We start from the raw sequence: 19,611 nt of genomic DNA, 5'->3' as shown, positions 1-19,611 counted from the left end.
ACTCTCACAAAAGTGGAGTAGAGGGACAAAGGCCCCTGTCTCGATTTGCTGGCATGCTGCGTTTCATTTAGCCTAGGATGCACTTGGCTTGTTGGCTTTTTGGGTTGCAAATGCACGTTGACAGCTTGCGTCCACCTTTATCCCCTGTACTCCCAAGTCATTCTCTGCATGGCTGCTGTCTAACTATTCATCTATCAGCTTGCATTGATATTTGGGATTGTCCCTAGCCTGAACAGAGATGTGATACAAAATTACGGAAGAATTGCGCAGTTTTAATTTATCTTTAAACCATTACAATCACTATTAAAAAAAAAACCCACGCACATAACTCGTGCATATCAGAGATAAATCTTCCTGGATTCTGGTGTCTGCAAATTCTTTTCTTACAGATATAAACCTGGTACCAGTTTTCTTTTTCCAGATTTGTAATTTCTGCATATACTGGACACAGTTAATCCTTGACAGCTACTACATTTTTAACAGCAGACATGTTTATGCCTCTTTCTGCTCATGTCTTCAGACATTATTTATAGTAATGCATTTCTAACATTTGCCATATCTTTCATAAGACTTGATAGTACCATACCACTGCAAGATACAAACTTGACAGTTTGCAATAGGATCTGCACATTATTCTGACAGTAAGTACTATACAGCCAGCAAACTATATTCTTCTAATATCCTTTTTAAAAATCCAATGAATGCTGTGACCAAATGATATATAGTAAATTCTATTTTGCACATGATTGCAATGAGTCACTACATTTTTAATACATTAAATATTGCAGTAAGCAACTATTGCATTATTTTTAGTTTAACACTTTTTGAAGTAAAGTATATTACTAAAAGCTATTTCATAAACCGTTATAACGCAATTTGGAAATATCTTAAAATCTGGCACAAGATTTCTGTCTATTTTGATCCCACTGCCTGTGAATGTGTGCAATGATCTAGTTAATACATGACTGCATCTATGGCATAACGATTCTACTCAATGGCCCTTTCAGCAATATTTTTGGAAACACTGAGAAGTAATCAATACTTCTTTGTATTACCAGAAATGCATAGCAACACTGATATACATCATTGCAAGTGCTTCTCTACTTTTCCACAAACACAGCTGCAACAGCTCTACTAGCCCACTGTAGTTTAACAAATGAATTTCATTACAAATTAGAACAGATTAGATGAGCACTAAAATGTCTTTAATCCTTTTTAATCATTGAAACAGAATGACACACAGGAGAATATGTGCCCATTCTTTTAAAAGCTCATACAATTTTTTTGCTTTGAATCCATTCTTCAGTGCCATACCACAGAGAAATCTCTATATTTTTAGAATTGATGTACCTTTCAATACTATAATCTTCAGCTTTCAAGCTCACTATTATTTGCCTTCAGGTGCAAATTTTAAAGTGTACAGCCTTCTAAAAAATCTTTATGGTTTCAGCCAGATTCTGAAAGGCTTGTAGATCAGTCATCATCACACTAGATTTCTTTTCAAAATAATGTTCTTCAGTCAGAGTACACTTGTGGTTATACTCGGTTCACTTGTCAAATACAAATCTGAGGTCATCAAAAGCTTCAGGGCAACTTCAGCTATTCCAAAACTCATTTTCTACCTCTATTTTGTTGGAGAAATAGTATTTCAAGTATAAAAATAATAGAAAACTCTAAAGGTAGAGAAAAAAAGGCATTGCATCTGCACGTTTCAGTACAGCATTGCAGCAATTGCCTATAAAGACAAAGTCAATCCAATATCCAAGCATTTTACAACATAAAAAATACCAAAAGAAGATAAGGTATTTCACTATGAAGTTGATATATATTCTATTGAAATCATTATTTTAGAGCTGACATCTCAAAATACGTAGGTGTAAGAAGAGATGCTAATGAATCTATTTAGGTATTTCTGTTGTAATTGATGAAATATTTAAACACTCTTACTTACAAGGTCTACATTCATTATAAGTCACATGCCTGGCAAGGCTGAATGACACTAGGCTCAATATTCCTGTTGGCTTGAATTCCTTGGCCATATACTAACTAAGGCAAGGGCTTTTATTTAATTCCAGTTTTAAGTCCCATCTTTTAATAAAAATAGAAAAACAGACAAGAGAGCACTTTCTTTCAAAGGCTGATTTGATATTTGAGAGGTCAGTCTGAATTTTTTATCTCCAGAGATTTTTTGTGCAGCTATAATTCATATTTATAATTAGAGCTGAGTAATTAACACTCTTTTGAAAACAGAGATGATCTAGGTACTTGGGGAAAAGCTTTTCTCTTCCCAAAGTAAAATTGAATTTTATCATTGACTTTGATGCACAAAGAAATCCAGTTTGTTTCCTATGACCCAAAGCCCCATACACATAAATAGTCAAGGAAAAATGGAATTTTAAAAGTGTAAGCACACACCAAGCTTCTCTTGGAGACTAAAGGCAAATGGAACAAGGCAAAAATAAATTAAATAAAACTAAACTCAGCTGAAAGCCTAAGCTTTGTCTGCTTTGGGTAAATTGTTTGATGCTGTTTAACAGCATTGGGATGGAAGCTGACACCACACTCATTCACAGCATGAATTCTACAAATTACATACTTCCTCCAACTTGTCATTAGCTACAACTCTGCCTTTACATTTACACAAATTTCAAGTGGTGCCCCTGCATCCCATCACTTCTCAGTACCTTTGCCTCTCTTTTATCTGCTCCTAATATTTTCACTGTGATTAGAAGTACTTAAGTTAGCATTTGTATTTCCTGTTTTCACACTAGCTTATGTCTGATATTAAACTTGGAGACCACTGGAAGAGAAAACCAGCTGAACTATGTGTCCACAAAACAGCTAGAATACTGTAGTTTATGGAAAATATTGGTTTATAATGTTTGATATGGTGTGGTATATCCCTTCAGCCATTTCTTTGTAGAACCTGTACTTAAATGTCCATATTCAACGTATTTATTTCCTAGCTTGGTAATGACAAATTGTCATTTCATGTGGCTATATGAACTCAAAGTGCCTGATGGATATGAACATCATAAAATGAAGAAAAATAGCCTGACTCTCTGACAAAAGGAGACCAGGATAATCTCATTTCTCCATTCAAATATATTCGGGGGGGAAAAAAACAAACAAAAAAGAGAAAATACATAATCACAGACTTACTGTGGAGAAACTACAGGTTACAGCATCTTTGTGGCACGCAACACTGAGGTTGCCTAGGAGGTCTTTTGCTTTCACATGAGAAGTCAGCTGAAGTCCAACAATATCATGGGTTTATACCCCTAAAACAGAAGTGATTTCACCCAAGTGTATCGCATTCTTTTCTTCCCCTATGGAAAAAAACCCAGCTAAATATTCTATTCATTTAGTCTACTTGCATTCAGGAAAAATTTTCAAAATATGCAATGTTTAATGAAAATTTCACTGTCATGTAAGTTTTCAGCAGTGCTAGTACATGACACATAACCTACTGACAAAGCTAGAGAAATATGAAAACACTGGCATGCTGTAACAACCCAATAACTTGCCAATGTGAAACAGTTGAATAAAACAATTTTAAAGCTATAAACTACTATTAGTATGATAAAAATGCTGAGTTTTACTCTGGAAGAAATTAGTACATCTTGAACATTTAATAGCAGAAAGACTGACAGGAAACACTGATTTCAACCCAAAACCTCTAGCAAATTCAATTTAACTGCAATCTCTACATCTACTAGCTAAGCAATAAAAACAAAGCCTACCAATATGTTCATATTTACACAGATGTTTTTTAATTTGTATTAAAATTTTAAAAATTGGCTTTTTACTTCCTTTGCTGTTCCTTTGTAGATGTTACATTAAAGAAAATGTCTGGTTCTCCTCTACAGATCTCTGAAAATAGTAGATATTCTGCTTATTTGGGTTTCTTGCTACTTCTTACTACTTTAGGGAGGAGGAACAGGGAGGACAAGGATAGAAAATGTTTCAAACAACTAGAACCATTTGCTCCTACAGTCTAATATCTAATTTTGGTATGGCTGCATGCTAGTATTTATTCTATTCCTTTATATTTTTTTTCCATTATGTTTTGCTCATTAAAAAAAAAATTTTTTTTAGGAAATTTAGGAAATACATCCTAAATTTTGCCTTTGCTCTGGTAGCCTCTGGCTTGAATGGTGGAGAGAGATGAAGAAAGGTGTCCTTCATCTATTCAACAGGATAACTGTGAAGCTGGAATTAGCTGCTGAAGAACAGCACTGACAGTCCCTACAATTTCAAAAGACAAAACTGACCTGCATCAATTGCTCACATATTCCCAGGAGTGAAAAACTCACTCTGCTTTTACAGAAATTTACAGCTAGACAGATGGTATCAATTGTCTACTCTCAGATACAGAGCAAATGGTAATGAAAAGGAATGAAAGGTAAGTATGCAGTGGGGTTGACTGGAGGAAAGAAGAGGTAGGAATTTTTAGAGAAAGAATACACTTGGATATAATCTCTGTGATTCCCCTGAGGAAAAATATACAGTGCCAGTGGGTATGAGAGCTTCTTACTCTGTAGCATCAGCAGCCAGGAAGAGAAGACTAACTTAAATATCATGTTTGAATTGAGGACAATGGGGCAAATATATACAAGGCTAGAATACACACAGAGGACTATTGGCAGCAAACTCTTTAGAGAAGTAGGAACCCCGTGTTTCAGGAAACAAGAGAAGTATGTTACAAGAGGTATTTAATATACTGTGATTTAGAGAAAATAAAAGTATCCATGCAATTCTACTACGTATACGTATACGTATACGTATATGTATATGTATATGTATATGTATATGTATACATACAGGCATACACACACATATTTGTTTTTATTTTTAAAATACAGAATAACATCATATCATATGAAGTCAATCAGGAAACATAGTTTAGCTAGGGTATTTACTCTGAAACAGAGCAGAGTAAAATCATCAGATGCAGTAATTGCAACAAAATCAAAATCTAAAGGCAGAAAGCCTGCTAGTGATTTTAGGGCAGATTTTTTTCTTTCTGCTCCTTTACCCAAGAAGCATTGGTCCATTGGCATTACATTATTACAGAGCCTTTTGAAATGGCTGACCTGCATACTCCCCTTAAATTAATATAAATCTAATTATTTCATTATAAATTTAATGCCAGAAATTAAATCTTGAAATAATACAGTATAATGAGGTAACCGGGATTCTGGTGCTTCCTTCCCTCACAGAAAGGCAACTTCTACCTACAGCACTACTACATTTATGACTGTTATAAAGTACCCTGCCTCTCATTTCACCTGCATTCAGTCGAGTTCCTTCTGCACAACATTCATTCCACACAAATATACAAATTCTTTTTCTTTAAAAAACAATGTTAAGGAAGGCAAGCACTCTATTTCTAAACTTTTATATATTTGCAGGACACCATAGGCTTACATACAGCTGTACATAATACAAGTGGTTAAAAGCCATTTTATGTTGAAGAAAGCATCAGGAACTGAAAAAGTATTAAAGACTAAAAGCAATATTCTATCCACTGAAGGAAAAACAGAAGAAAATCTAAAAATTACTCAACAGTTTATAACTGATTAATATAATTTCTCCATATTTAGCAGAAAAAACATAGGTTTTAAAGTCACATAATTTCAGAAACACTGGCTCCAAATTAATTCAATGCTTTTCCAAAAGGCTCCTGTTAGTCTTCCAGTGTGTAAATCATGGACAGTCTACAGAATACATTTCAACATCTGATGAATGAATGAATGAATGAATGAATGAATGAATGAATGAATGAATGAATGAATTTAAATCCAGTTGGTGGCCAGTCACAAGTGCTGTTCCCCAAGAATCAGGGCCACTTCTCTTTAATATCTTTATGACCTGGCCAAGGGGATCAAGTGTACCCCCAGTCAGTTTGCAGATGACACCAAGCTGGGTGGGAGTGCTGACCTGCTGGAGGGCAGGAAGGCTCTGCAGAGGGATCTGGACAGGCTGGATCATGGCTGGGCCCAGTGGTGAGAGGTTCAACAAGGCCCAGTGCTGGGTCCCGCCCATGACCTGACCAGGTGGCCAAGAAGGCCAAAGGCATCCTGGCCTGTGCCAGCAATGGTGTGGCCAGCAGGAGCAGAGCAGGGATTGTCCCTCTGTATTTGGTACTAGTGAAACTGCACTTTGAAACTTACGATCCAAGAAGAATATTGAGGTGTTCAAGTATGTCCAGAGAAGTGCAGCAAATCTAGGGAAGGGCCTGGAGTACAAGTCCTGTGAGGAGTGGCTGAGGAAGTTCTGAAAAGACGGCTAAGGAGGAACCTTATCATTCTCTACAACTGCCTGAAACGAGGGTGTGGTAGCCTCTTCTGCCAAGTAAAAAACAGTAGGACAAGACATAATGTCCTCAAACTGTCCCAGAGGAGGTTAGGTTCAATAGTAGGAGAAATTTCTTTACTGAAAGGCTGGTTAAGCTTTGGAACAGGAAATAGGAAACTCCCCAGGAAAGCTGGATGATGTCACCATCCCTGGTAACGGTCAGATATGGCAGACTGAGATGAGGCATGCCCAGTGGGCTTTGTGTTATTCAGTCAAAGGCTGGACTTGATGATCTTGGAGGTGATTTCCAACAATCTTTCCATGATTTCTGTGTTTTGAACACTTGAATTAGGAATTTTCAAGTCGCCTTATGTTTTTATGTTATATATCTATATACTCTTTACATACATCTTTTGAATTATTTTTAAAAGGACATGTGAAAACCAATTTTTTTTAAATTCTGAACAAAAAATCGAAACAGATTACCACTTTAAGGACAGGCTATCAATCTTAAAGCACTCCAAGCTGCATTTCTACATTTAAACATACAGCTACAAAAACAAAAAAAATAATTAATGGAATAAAAGGGAATTAAAATATAGAGTGAAAATATTATTAGTTCAAAATAAGTGAGTGCAAGATAAGGTACACCAAGAATCACATTGGAAACAGTGTCGGATGATCCAGGAAATTTACACTTCCTCTAAGAATTTGAATGGGCCATTAAGCACTTTCTATCTGACAACATTACAGTCATGCACACATTGACAGATGAAGTAATTACAATATAACATAGCAAAAACCCACATTTTGCAATTGTGCATATCCTGTTCTAGAGTATATCAGTGCTCCTCAATGACACTGTTTAATGTGTGATTTAGTGTATGCGTATTTTTCAATACCCTGACGGCAGAGATATCATGTAACAAACAGACCATGCATCCTTTCACCTTCATAAACAGTCAAGGTAAAAATCAATAATAAAAAGACCTCACAAATATGTACTGTTTTATTCTCTGACTTTTTAAGTTCCATCACCAATACAACACCAAAAAATGAAACTTTCACAGTTGATACTGGCAGGGCAAGAACACCTTTGAACTACATTTAATAGAGCACCAAAGACTGTTACCACTGTGAATGAACTGTCACTATGTTTCAAAAGGCCCATCTCAGTAAAACCCTTGTTATTTATTTCTTACCTTAAACACGGCTTACTGCTCTTTACCTGTTCATCGCAATTCAGATTTTTAATACAGTCAAATACTGGAACACCATAATAGCAATGCATATATGGAGCATGTATTAATATACTACTCACCAATTTTAATCTTTGCAAGGGTATTCTGCTAGTGTCTATCGGAGCACGCTCTGTGACATTACCAAATCTGACTTCTGGGATGGCAATTGCACATATTACATGTGCCCACCTGTGAAAAGTGGCAAGTCAAAAATACCACAAAAAAACCTCATAGAAATACAAGTGCTGAAGTTGTTGCTTGCTGCATATTTGGCTTTTGCTTTTGGTTTGGTTTTCTTAAACATACCCATCTGTGGTTACTTCCTTATTAGGCTTTCCTAAGCTTCATTAACACATTTTAACAAACTTTGCAACACTAGCACTTTGTGTCAATAAACTTTCAGACTGCGATTTTATTGCAACAATTTTTAAGCATGTTTTACTTTTTATTTAAGAAAGAAGTTTTTGCAGGTGTGCTATTCAGGTGCATATGTAAACACCACACTACTTAATTCATGCGTAATTTATCATCTACAGCATTTATTAGTCATTATTAACACTACTCAGACCTGAGAAACTATTCTTACACAACAAACGTGCTTACAATCAATCATGTGTCTATCAAAATGCAAAAGGAAATGCAAATGTTATCAAGGCCTTCTGTCTACAGACACAAAGGCATCCAAGCAGCAAAGTGAGCAAGCCACCAGCCCAACATGAACTGGATCTCCTTTGGTAGCAAAAGCACTTGCAAGTGCCTAAGGCCAGTGTTACATTCAAGACTTCAATAGAACGTCCGGAGGTTTGTCAGATGATACCACATGCTTCCTATATGCATCAGAAAGCATTCCAAATCCTCCCCATACACGAATTTCAAAATAACAAAGCTAAAAGAAACTTTAAAAAGCCTGAAATTAATATTGAAACTGTGTATTTCATGAAGCACAAGAGAGGCTAACAACACTTTTATTATCAAAGAGCAGCCTTCTGAGGCTACTTCTAGAATCTTTCTGGGATAGACAATAAGTTACTTCTAAAATCTTTTTGGGGCAGACAAGAATTCAGTTATTTCCTGAATAAAGGAAAACATTTCCATTTTTTTACTCATATTTGCCTTATTTCCTGTCATTTACTGTATGTCTGTTTTCATTACCCCACTTGCTCTGTTTCTGTAAGCTCTGAATGCCTGCCTCACTCCACTTCTTGTACATTTTGAAGAAACACACATTACACGAGCATCTTAACAGATTAACAGGAATGTGGGCTGAAGCAGAAGGATATGAAGGGTGATGCAGAAAACAAAAATAAAATTCTCTTTCCTGCACTAGCGCAGGAATATTTCAATAAGTCATCTTTGACAAAAACATCTGCAAAAGTATAATATGACACACAGGGACCAAACAAACTCCTGTCATGTGATTTTAAAGTTGTATTGGTCGAAGTGTGAAATAAGACCTGTACATAAAGATGACATACCAATTAGCAAGTTATACAGTTCAGCCCAAATAAAAACAGATAAATCTTGGCAGACTCATCCTTTTCTTATGGTGACAGTTTCTTCATGTTTTAACTTACATGAAGTTTCTTCATGTTTTAACTTACATGAAGTTTTTAGAAAAAATATTTTTTGTAATAGCTGTTTTCTTCTAATTGTCCACCTGCTAAACCACACTGTCGTACCATCTAAGCTTTATGAGACAGAAAAGCTATAAATAAAATGCCTCTTCAATCAACCTTCAATTAAACATTTATCCTCTGATATCTCTCAACCTAACAGACTCAAAACAATTCCTGTGTCTGCTGAAAAGAAGAAATATCAGTCTTCCTATACAGCAAACTGCTTACTGCATGCACACATACCAGTCTGATCCATTAGCTTTTAAAAGTATGACATGCTCTTCCTGTATCTCTAATTAGTATGTAGAGATTAAAGAAGGAGCAAAGGAGAATGCACGTTAGATTTTACAGCTGTTGGAGAAAAAAGGTTAAATTGTAACATACTTTTTTGAAAACTCAAAATTTTGAAATGAAAACTAATGCTGAAAGACAGATCAAAAACTCTACAATGTGTAACAACTGTAAGGTGGTGTTACAGAAACAGTAAAAACAAAAGTTCAACTGGTTTTACAGAAATCCCATTTCACAAATCCATTAAACTAACCTAGAGTAATAGAATGTAAACCCAAAAACCTTATATATAACTATACAAGAAAAGTAATTTTATGCAAACCTCTGTGCATTCTCCTCACAATATATCTTATGAGACATTTCAAAAAAATTTATATTGATATACAAAGAAAGATATACATATTTTTAAAGATGCAACATGGAAACTAAGCTACCAGCAGCAAATATCAAAAGGGCATAATAAATTCTACTCAGATAATATTTTTGTAATTCTTTTTGTATTTATCAAGTAAAGGAAGTAAGAAATTAAAGGAAATTTAAAGCGGAACTAAAAATCAGCTGAGAACTTTAATGTACTGGCAAAAATCTCCATTAAAATACCTACAATAATAATATTTTCTGAAGGTAAGATATGGCCTGAGTTAAAAAACTTTCTCCTAACTGGACAAGAGTCATGAAATCAACTGCAAACCACTGAAACATACATTCTTTCCACCTCCTTTTCCTGGTAAGAGAAAAAAAATGCCATACCTAGATCATGTCTTAGCACTGCATTCCAAAGCACAAAAGAAAGAGGTCTACACAATATTGCTAAGCTACTAAGATGAGCTAATTAATTACGAAATTATTCAAAATGCATGTAAGACTATTCTACTACAGGGCTTGAAAAATCATTAAGCTGCAACATTTTCCACTTTAGCAAGGGTTACTTGCTATAGTTTCTATCAACCAGATACAGTAATAGCATGATGTCAGCAACAAAACTATTTTTGACAATGTGTGACAGAAGTGTGTTTGAAAAAAACAAACAAACTTCAGAATTGAAAATTATTTCAACCTGATTAAAAATAATTCTTTGAAAATACTGGGTTTAGAAGTTCAAAAGTATTGTATTGTAATTTTCAGGAGCAAAGAAAATACACTTTGCTGTTTGATAAGACATGCAAACAATGTTAAATGACCTCTCTCATTTACTTTATTTGCAAAAAGGCCAGCAGATTAAAATTTGGAATGAGCAAGCATTTGCAAATACTAAAACAAATGTACATTTTACTATCTAACTATTTAACAAAATGCCAGCGCCACATTTCAACAGAAATAAGATTTAGCTTAAAGAGACACGGTCAAATAACTCAGGTTGCAAATGCTTTGCACCTGGGAATGGACAGGAAATAAAGTTAAAAATAAGCACATACAGGTCCTGAAGAACATAATACTTACTTTTTATCAGTAGTCTGCTTTAATGCACCACCTCTCAAATTGCAGAGACAACATTCCTAAAATAAAAACAGAGTAGAAAAAGTGAGTTTTAACGATGGTTTACAAATCAGTTCTATTCATCTGATCTTGAAGATAAAGCAAACTGCTAAAGCAATTAATTACTGGGTTACATACGGCCACTTACAAGCACAGCATTTCCTTACAGAGAAAGAAAAGGATATAGTAACAAAAAGAGAACTCGTACAACCAAAAGAAAAAGGTATTTGAGTATTACTTACAGATGAAGGGATTTAATGACTTTGAAATGTAATAAAAAGCCCAAACAAAATCAACACAAAAAAAAAAAAAAAGTCCCCAACACTTTTAATCAGTACTGCTGTAGAAAGACTGGAAACTGCCACACATTTTACAAAGGTAAAAGAAAGTATTATGGCACATAATGAGTTTAACAGACGTTACTGAGAAACTGACCCATAAGCTATTGATCTAGCTTAAATCTTTTCTTTCTTCTTCTTTTTCCTGCAGTATACCTCCACTGCTTTGATCTTCAGTACAACTCCATCTCTTTCAGGGCACTCAGCAAGGTGTTCAGCAGTCCCCAGGTAACACGCTAAAAAACACGGCTTTTCCTATCTCTACTTAAAACTGAGCTTTTGAACAGATACACTCTTTTCGTCTTTCCAACCCCTCACTCCTCCTCTTCAGTCTCCTTCATTTCTGAATCTATTCTTTCCTTTAATTCTCTTTTATATCTCTTATCCCTTGAAAGGAGCTGATGAAAAAGTGTTTTGACCATAGCTATTCTTCTTCCCAGCTGTTTTTCTAAAAGAAAGAATGTACAAATAGAGTCAAGATCTTCTGTGACAGTATACCTATATGAGACCGTGTATTTTGAACCCCTTCACTTATGTTGCCCTTGCAGGACAAACAAGCAAATCAAACAAAAACACAAACAAAGCAAAACACAAAAAAACTTTCTGCTATACTCCAGTCTGATCTTATCTTAAAAATAATGAGGACTACAAATGACTGTAAGAAATTTATTTGAATGATATATTACATTTCCCATGAAAAACATCTTTCATAACCACAGAAAAACTCTTTCCTGTGACAATTGGATCCTCTTTACTATCCAAGCACAAAATTTTTGCTTTACCAACCAAACTATGAAAAACAGAACATCCTCTTATGGAGCACCCTTTTAACTACTGAATATTATTGCAGAGTTTTATGGAAGAGAATTGAGGTTCATTATTCTATCGACAACAACCTCAGGATGGGACCTAATATGTTCCACATCACATTTTCCTTTCTAGAAGTATATGTTGACTAATAAATCAGGGAACCCAAAGGCTCAAAACTACACCACTTCCAGTAAAGTTGTTTTTTTTCTCTGGGCTTGCAATAGTAGCCAATCAGAAAAACAGCATATTGCAATAAAACTCTGGTTCAGAGAGATCCCTGCACCCCTTCCACGGACCAGGTCACCCCACATCTGACAGACCAGTTCTTCTCCTTCCCTGAACACTTGTGCAGTGTGGTGGACATCAGCACCAACTCCAGCAGAGCCCAGCAGGCATCAGGAGGAGGCAGTGGGTGGTGGCACTGATGCCTCATGAGTGGGTACTTATCTGCCACTAGAGCAACTCCAAAAGCCCCTGCTTTCCCAGGAAGCTTCTCTCTGGCCACCATCTCTCTTACCCTTTGTCTCCCAGATGGTGTGGTTGACTGACTGCGGGGTAGAAAGCTCATGCCATTCTCCCCGTGTCTTTCAAGCCACACAGGCATCCTGGAGGGCACCATCTTGTAAATGCTATTTCCACCACTTTGGGTATCTTTTTGTTTCCTGGGGTTTCAGGAGATTAGTAATTTTGTATCTAGTGATTATTTAATTTTTTTTTGTTTGTTGCTGTTTTGCTTTTTAGTAAACTGTTATTTTTTCACCTAACGTTTACTCGCATATGTTCCTTATGTGTGGAAAGGGGTTGGTAAGAGGAGGTAATTAATTTTAGAGTGTCCAGCTCCTTAAACTGTCTTAAGCCAAGACAGCAGTTCTGCAGAGCATGAACTTTCACGATTTATAGATAGAGTAATATCTGCAGACTGGGGAAAAGAGCATAAGTCTAACTCATCAAAAATCCGTGCAGGGAGAAACTTCCATTCGCCGCTTTCAAATGTGAAAGTTCAGGGGATTCCTCACAAATTCTTGCTAACCTGAGCACCTTCTTAACATTGGCCACAAAAATACTTTAACTCTGCTTTGCAAAACAAAGAGTGCATTTGCTCCTATTTTAAGAGCTTTGACATTCTTACGCCACTTAAAAATTTGTTATTTGACAAATGATAACATTTTTCTGCTTCTAATGGATATTTTTCACTTTTACAAAAAACTTTCATCAGGTCATCTGCTATGGAACTTACTAATGTAGCCAGACTGAGAATCCAAGGCCCTAAGGAAATTTTACAAATAAATTTTACAAAGAAATTAAGGTAAAACCGCACAGAAAGGGACAGAAGTCATATATTTACCTACCAACCACAGAGCTTTGACATTAGGCTAAAAATAAAAAAAAAAAAATAGAGGGAAAATTAAATGGAGGAGAGCAGCTCAAGGAAAAGAGAAGGTGGCTCTGAATATCCTCATTAGAAGCTTTAAAAAATTACCCTTATGCAGGACCTATAGAGCCAAATATTATGTCCTCTACAGAAACACCTGTATGTATCTTTGGTGAGCAGAAAGTGTTGGTGGGTACTTGTTCACCATCTGCTGGAAACAGACTATAAACAATTAGATCCCTAAGAACTAGTCAAGTTCACCAGTGTTCATAACAAAACTGTGTGGGTAGGAACACAGGTTTAAAACCCATTAAAACTATTTGCTTATTATGTCTGCATTGCAATATATTTTCCTATATACAGGTGACATGGCTATTGGCTTAACCTGACTCAATATACTACAATTAATGAAACTCAGAGAACCTGACATTTACAGAGACTAATATTCCTAACAAATGTATACATGCCATGGGTGGCAGTGAAATAGCATGTGAACTAGTAACTACTACCCATGTTATTATCCATGAAGGACACAGACCTGCTGAGGTCGTCCAGCGCTCCAAAAACATCTCTCCTATGAAGACAGGCTGAGAGAGCTGTTCAGCCTGGAGAAAAGTAGAGAAGACTTTGGGAAGACCTCATTGTGGCCTCAGAATACTTTAAGTGGGCTTATAAAAAAGATGGGGAAAAACATTTTATAAGGAGAAATGGTTTTAAACACAGATGAGACATAAGGAAAAGTTTTTAACACTAAGGATAGTCAAACACCAGACCAGATTGCCTGGAGAGGCAGTGGATGCCCCATCCCTGGAAACATTCAAGGTCAGGTCACACAGGGCTCTGAGCAAACTGGTCTAATTGAGAATGTCCCTGCTTATGGCAGGGAATTTGGACTAAATACCCTTTAAAGGTCCCTTCCAACACAAACCCTTCTATGATTCTCTGGTTCTGTGTTCTCAAAAAGAAAGAGCATGTCTGTGCATCCCTGTCTACCTGCTGTCAGCCTATTATGTAAAAATCAGAAAAAGAATGTATTTCATTATAAAGCATCACTTTAGAAGGTATCCAATCTCTTATTCATTATTACTTTGCAAATCCTTTAAACAAGTAATTTTGTCATTCGTATTTGCATTAAATAATAATTTCATAAGCATATTATTTTATAGGTATCTAAATTAAATCTTAGACCATTTTAAATTGCTCATCTCCTTAAAAAATCTCCATAACATTCTAGAATTACAAGAAGGCTTTTTCTCTTACAGTACCTGTATAAAGTAAGATATCTCCATATCCATATTTAATTCACAAGTTTTATACAGTAACATTCCTTTTATCTTTCAGCTTTTTTGTGGAAATGATGCTTTTTTTCATAACAATACATATCATATTCACTACTTCTGGAGTAAATGTTTCCCCTTTTTTCCCAAAAAAACCCCATTTCTTCAACCATCAACCCTAATCTCACTTCTCTGCTTCAATCACTTCAAGAAACTGGCAGAAAAACCTCAAGTCAGTGTGAATTAACCATGCTTCCTTTGGTACATTCATCCAAAAGATGGATAACCTTTTTTGGAAGGGTATGTCGCTACTCAGGCAAAGCTGCATATTAATTTTTGTTGCATGGATAAATATTATGCAAAACCCAAGCCTGTTTACACTCATTTATATTTTAAAATGAATACAGTTGCTTATCTTTGGGTATTTTTTAGTGTCTGCCAGAATTCAGCCATATTCACAGTAACACTTATAAAAACCAGTTTTCACATTTCCATATTCCCATACCTACTTCATTAGCAATAGCTGCCTCCATACGAGACAGGAAGCTGTCTGACACAGCAAGGCAGTAGAATTCTGCCAAGTCATAGCAGAGGAATATATATTCAGTCATCTAACAGTTATTTTTATTGAAAACTATGATTATGCACCACACAATCCTCTTTCTTGTTAAACTGCTATTTCTTCTTTGCTAAGGTCCTGTAAATTACAATAGCATCTCCATATAATTACACTTACCCAGTTAAATGAAAAAGAAACTCAAGCTTATGTCAGTGGAAGACAGCGTAAAATAAAATATATGTTTCTCTTAATAAATTGTGACTGACACATTTTCAAAAATTTCCTCTTAAAATGTAGCTTCCATAAGCAACCTAATAATCTCTTGCAGCTCTTTGGCATCCATGCCATTAGGGAGCTTTTAATTTAAACTAGCAAGCAGATACCCTGCTTAAGTCTTCTCCTTTCTACTTTATACATGATAAACATCAAAAGCCCCATATTGTCCCTTTCTTTTTTTGCCATTTTCCATCTATAGATCCTTAGTTGGTTAAACAACCACTATTTTTCCACATAAGTGACTTCATCTGTGGCCATGTTCTCCCTTCTGAAATGTAATGAGAAGAGATCTTCAGTGATGTCAGGGAAAATATATTTCATTTTTATCCCACATCTGGGGAGATGTGCTTACACAGCCATGCCTTGTGTAGCACATGGATAATAATCTCCAAGATCTTTTCTACAGCAGCAGCTGACATCACTGCTCCACAATCCTTTGTCTGTATTCTAGCTTCAGTATCTTTACAATTTTCTCTAGTTATATCTTGTTTTCCAAGTTATCTCAGTAATTTATTAATATCTTGTTCATTTCTGATTGCTCTTACTTCACAGGCCTCACTAAAAATAAGCTGAAAGTTTGTCTTCAGCTAACATCTTCTGCTACAGCTTCTGCAAAAGGGATAACCCTGCAGGCTGGTCAAGGCAATAAAAAGACTGTGTACTGTTTGACAGATGCAACTGGAAAAATGAGACTTGGAAAAGAGCATGGCTTGGTACTTCAATAAGAAGGTAGTTGCTATTAAAGGAAACTAGTAGCAGATTCAAAACAAAGAAAGAAACCAAAAAAAACCAGAAAGATTCTTCACACAGTATGTGTCTGTTTGCCAGATGTGGGAGCGAAAATTTTACACTAGTTGAGAAAGAATCTGCCTAAGTTAATGAAAAAGAAATCCAACAAAGTTACTTTCTACTAAGGAAAGATACTGCCTTTGGCTAAGACAATTTCTTATTTCCACATCGTAGGAGATTGAGAAAGCATTATGAATGCCTGCTCAAGACACATATTCTTCATCAGGTATTAATTACCTGTGAACGAGGTAATAACAGACCAGAACAGACTTTAGTTTAATTCTTCTAACACATCTTACTGCTCTACATAATCTGCAGTTTTAAACATTCATATGCAGAAACACTACCTAGATATTAAGGAAAATCCAAATGCTTGGCACTAAGCACACATTGAAATATATATTACATATCATATATATTTAATTTTTCCAATCTGTGATCCCAAAAAACAAACAAACAAACAAAAAAAAGCTTTACTAATATATTATTATCATTCAGTTAATAAGCTGTTATGGTAACTTTATTGCCACAGTTTTATTCAGCAGTGATTTTACCTGAAGTAATATTTTCAAGCAGCTTCAATACATTTTGTATAGTTATTTGAAGCACTGCATTGGAAAGAACATTAAAGATCATCTAGGCCAACTCCCCTGCAATAGGCAGGGACACCTTCCCAGGCCAGGTTACTCAGAGCCCCATCCAACTGGCTTTGCACACTTCCAGGGACAGGGCATTCACCACTTTTCTGGCAAGCCTCAAGGTAAAGAACTTCTTTCTTATATCTAACCTAAACCTTTGGACGATTTAAAGTCACTACTCCTTGATAATGTCTTAAGCAGCAATTAGGACACTACCTATTCAGTAAGTAATGTACTCCCACCATTTTTTTATCAGCTCAAGCCAATTGACTTCAACTAGCATCTAAAAACCTAAGAGAAGTGGTTAGGAAAGGTTTTGGGCTTGGTTTTTTCCCCGAAATATTTTTAATAAGAGGTCAAAACAGTTTCAAGAGTCAAGTGCTCCAAAGATAAGTCACAATAATACCAATTTACTAGTCTCCTCTAAAAACAACAAATCAAAACGGGTATCTAATCTTCAACTCTGCTACAGCTAGGTCAAATAGATAAAAATTGTTGGGCTTTGGCTGTTAAACATATTTTGTTTTCTTCAAGCCATTCTGGTTAGCTTTATAGATAGAAACCTTTGAACTGAAAATAGATATCATTAGTCTTCCATCTCTTTTCTCCATTGCATTGTAATGCCCAAGGTCACACTCCTAGTACTATTAACACAAATGTGCATTTGGATATGGCATTGCTACATTTTATCCATCTCCTTTTCCCAGTTTATTCATAATTGTGTCTATATTTATCCTTGTGTAAAGAGAAATGGGTTGGTGCTTCTCTTGAAAATGTTGTTTTCAGCTATGGTCCACTAATGAATATGCTAATTTTTCTACACCAAGGGAATCATTTTCACTTGGAAAATAGCTTTTGAAATTACTGAATTCCAATTCAAACTCCACTACTGTATCCACTTTGAGCTATTACCTTCAGAGACAAATTTCTTTTTTTCAGTGACAAAATATTTGTAAAAAATAATAAACTTCAGAAAAATTCATCTAACAAATCTTTATCTAACAAAAGATTCAGATTTTATTTGTTTATCTAACAAAAGATTCAGATTCAGTTTCCTGACAAGGAGCACCACTCTTATCAGAGTTGCTAGATGCCACCAGTATAAGCCACAACCTTCATTTGTATTTTAAGTGATTAAAGTTCACACTGATTATGGAGGCTGAGTAACTCCTTGAAAGAGACACCAACCACAGGCTAATATCTATTTAACATGTAGAAAGATCTTTGGCTACAAGCTTAAAGTATGTTCTTGAAAATAGAAGGTGGCCGTGCTTCTTTTTATGGATGAACATTTTACTCTTGCAGTTGCATCCAAGTCTGTTCAAGACATACACCTTCGGAAATTTAAAGTTTACAAATCATCAGCTACTTAATTTCCACATTTTAGTAACCTAATCCTGCAAACAATCAGTCTGCCCTGCCCTTGACTTAGGGATAGTCAACAATTTTCTTGCAGCTGCAGCTCCCTTATTATAGTAATGTAAAGAAACAGTATAAAGAGCAAGTAGTGCTTCACTACACTGTCCATAGGATTATTAACAGTGATCTCTAACACCACAAAGAGCAGGAGAGAGCTGGCTAGGATAAGAAGACTTCAAAATGACAGGGAAGGGGGGTTGAGATGGAAAATGGGAATATGGAGACAATTCCATAGCCAGAGAAGGAATGAGAACTGAGGCTGAGACTGAAATTAGAATCAAAACATTCATTCAGGTAACTGGAGTAAAAAAACTCACACAACTTGACAGGGGTGGGTACTATGTGTCCTTTCTCCCTAGAATGTACATATATGAAGTAACAAACATCCATAAATCTATTATAGCCAGATTTTCCTGTCCAGTAGTTTTTTTTTATTAACAATATTCAAATGCATCTAAAGCTTGGTAGAAAAATCAGTTTGAAAATTAAGACACTGTATCACCGACTCACACGTATTGAGTTAATTTTGGCAGACAGCAGGCTCTGAAAACAGCAGTTTATAATGGAAATTACGACACCATATTAGTGAGAAGGGCACCACTACAAAAAGAACGTTCAAAATCATTCTTTTCAGTGGAGTGGAATAGGGCAGTTTGTGAGCAGGAATGTGGACAAGCTCTTTGATGTCACTTTCTGATGCCTTTGGGAAAAAGAAACTAAAAATCCTTCAAATTACATAGGGGGCTACTCTAACCATAAATGTAAATAAACCCAAAGACTAATTATCCATAAGTAATATACAAAGCATGAAAAAGCTTATCTATAGAAAAAGAAATTCTGCTAAGCTATTTCAACATAGGATCTGTTCTCAAAATCAGTGCCAGCTAACCAGATGAGGTACTTAACAGTTTCTGCAGTGCTGTGGAGAACAATGTAAGAATCACTTGTGAAAAGTCACGCAGCCTCTTTCTTAGTAGCCTTATGATCATAATCTACCTGATCATGAAGCAAGCCATTGAAGTGTACTTACCTGTTTCCTGACTTGCACTCCTTTCTACTTCTTTCCTGTCCCAAAATTTTTGTAGTCTAAATAACAAAGGTACTCCATGTTTACATACTATAGCTATTGGGTGACCACATCTTTGCTCATTGTACAGTACATTGCATTCTCTGTAATGCCAGTCATTATTCTTCCTGACTTCACTAACT

The 19,611-nt window shown here is 35.7% G+C and overlaps 1 protein-coding gene across 2 annotated transcripts in view; it reads right to left on the bottom strand.

Annotated features, from left to right (window-relative positions):
* Nucleotides 1-19,611, bottom strand: part of KDM4C (lysine demethylase 4C) — a 243,700-nt gene that overhangs the window by 68,574 nt on the left and 155,515 nt on the right. For both annotated transcript variants that reach the window (XM_064736290.1, XM_064736291.1), the window contains exons 16-17: nucleotides 10,889-10,944; nucleotides 7,622-7,730 (exon numbers count right to left, since the gene is read on the bottom strand). In XM_064736290.1, coding sequence (XP_064592360.1) covers nucleotides 7,622-7,730; nucleotides 10,889-10,944 — 165 coding nt within the window. The remainder of the gene's footprint in view (nucleotides 1-7,621; nucleotides 7,731-10,888; nucleotides 10,945-19,611) is intronic.

The sequence above is a fragment of the Zonotrichia leucophrys genome, chromosome Z (assembly GCF_028769735.1).
Source record: "Zonotrichia leucophrys gambelii isolate GWCS_2022_RI chromosome Z, RI_Zleu_2.0, whole genome shotgun sequence".
Lineage (NCBI taxonomy): Eukaryota > Metazoa > Chordata > Aves > Passeriformes > Passerellidae > Zonotrichia > Zonotrichia leucophrys.
Note: the sequence above shows the minus strand (reverse complement) of the source record. Positions and strands in the feature narration are given on the sequence as shown.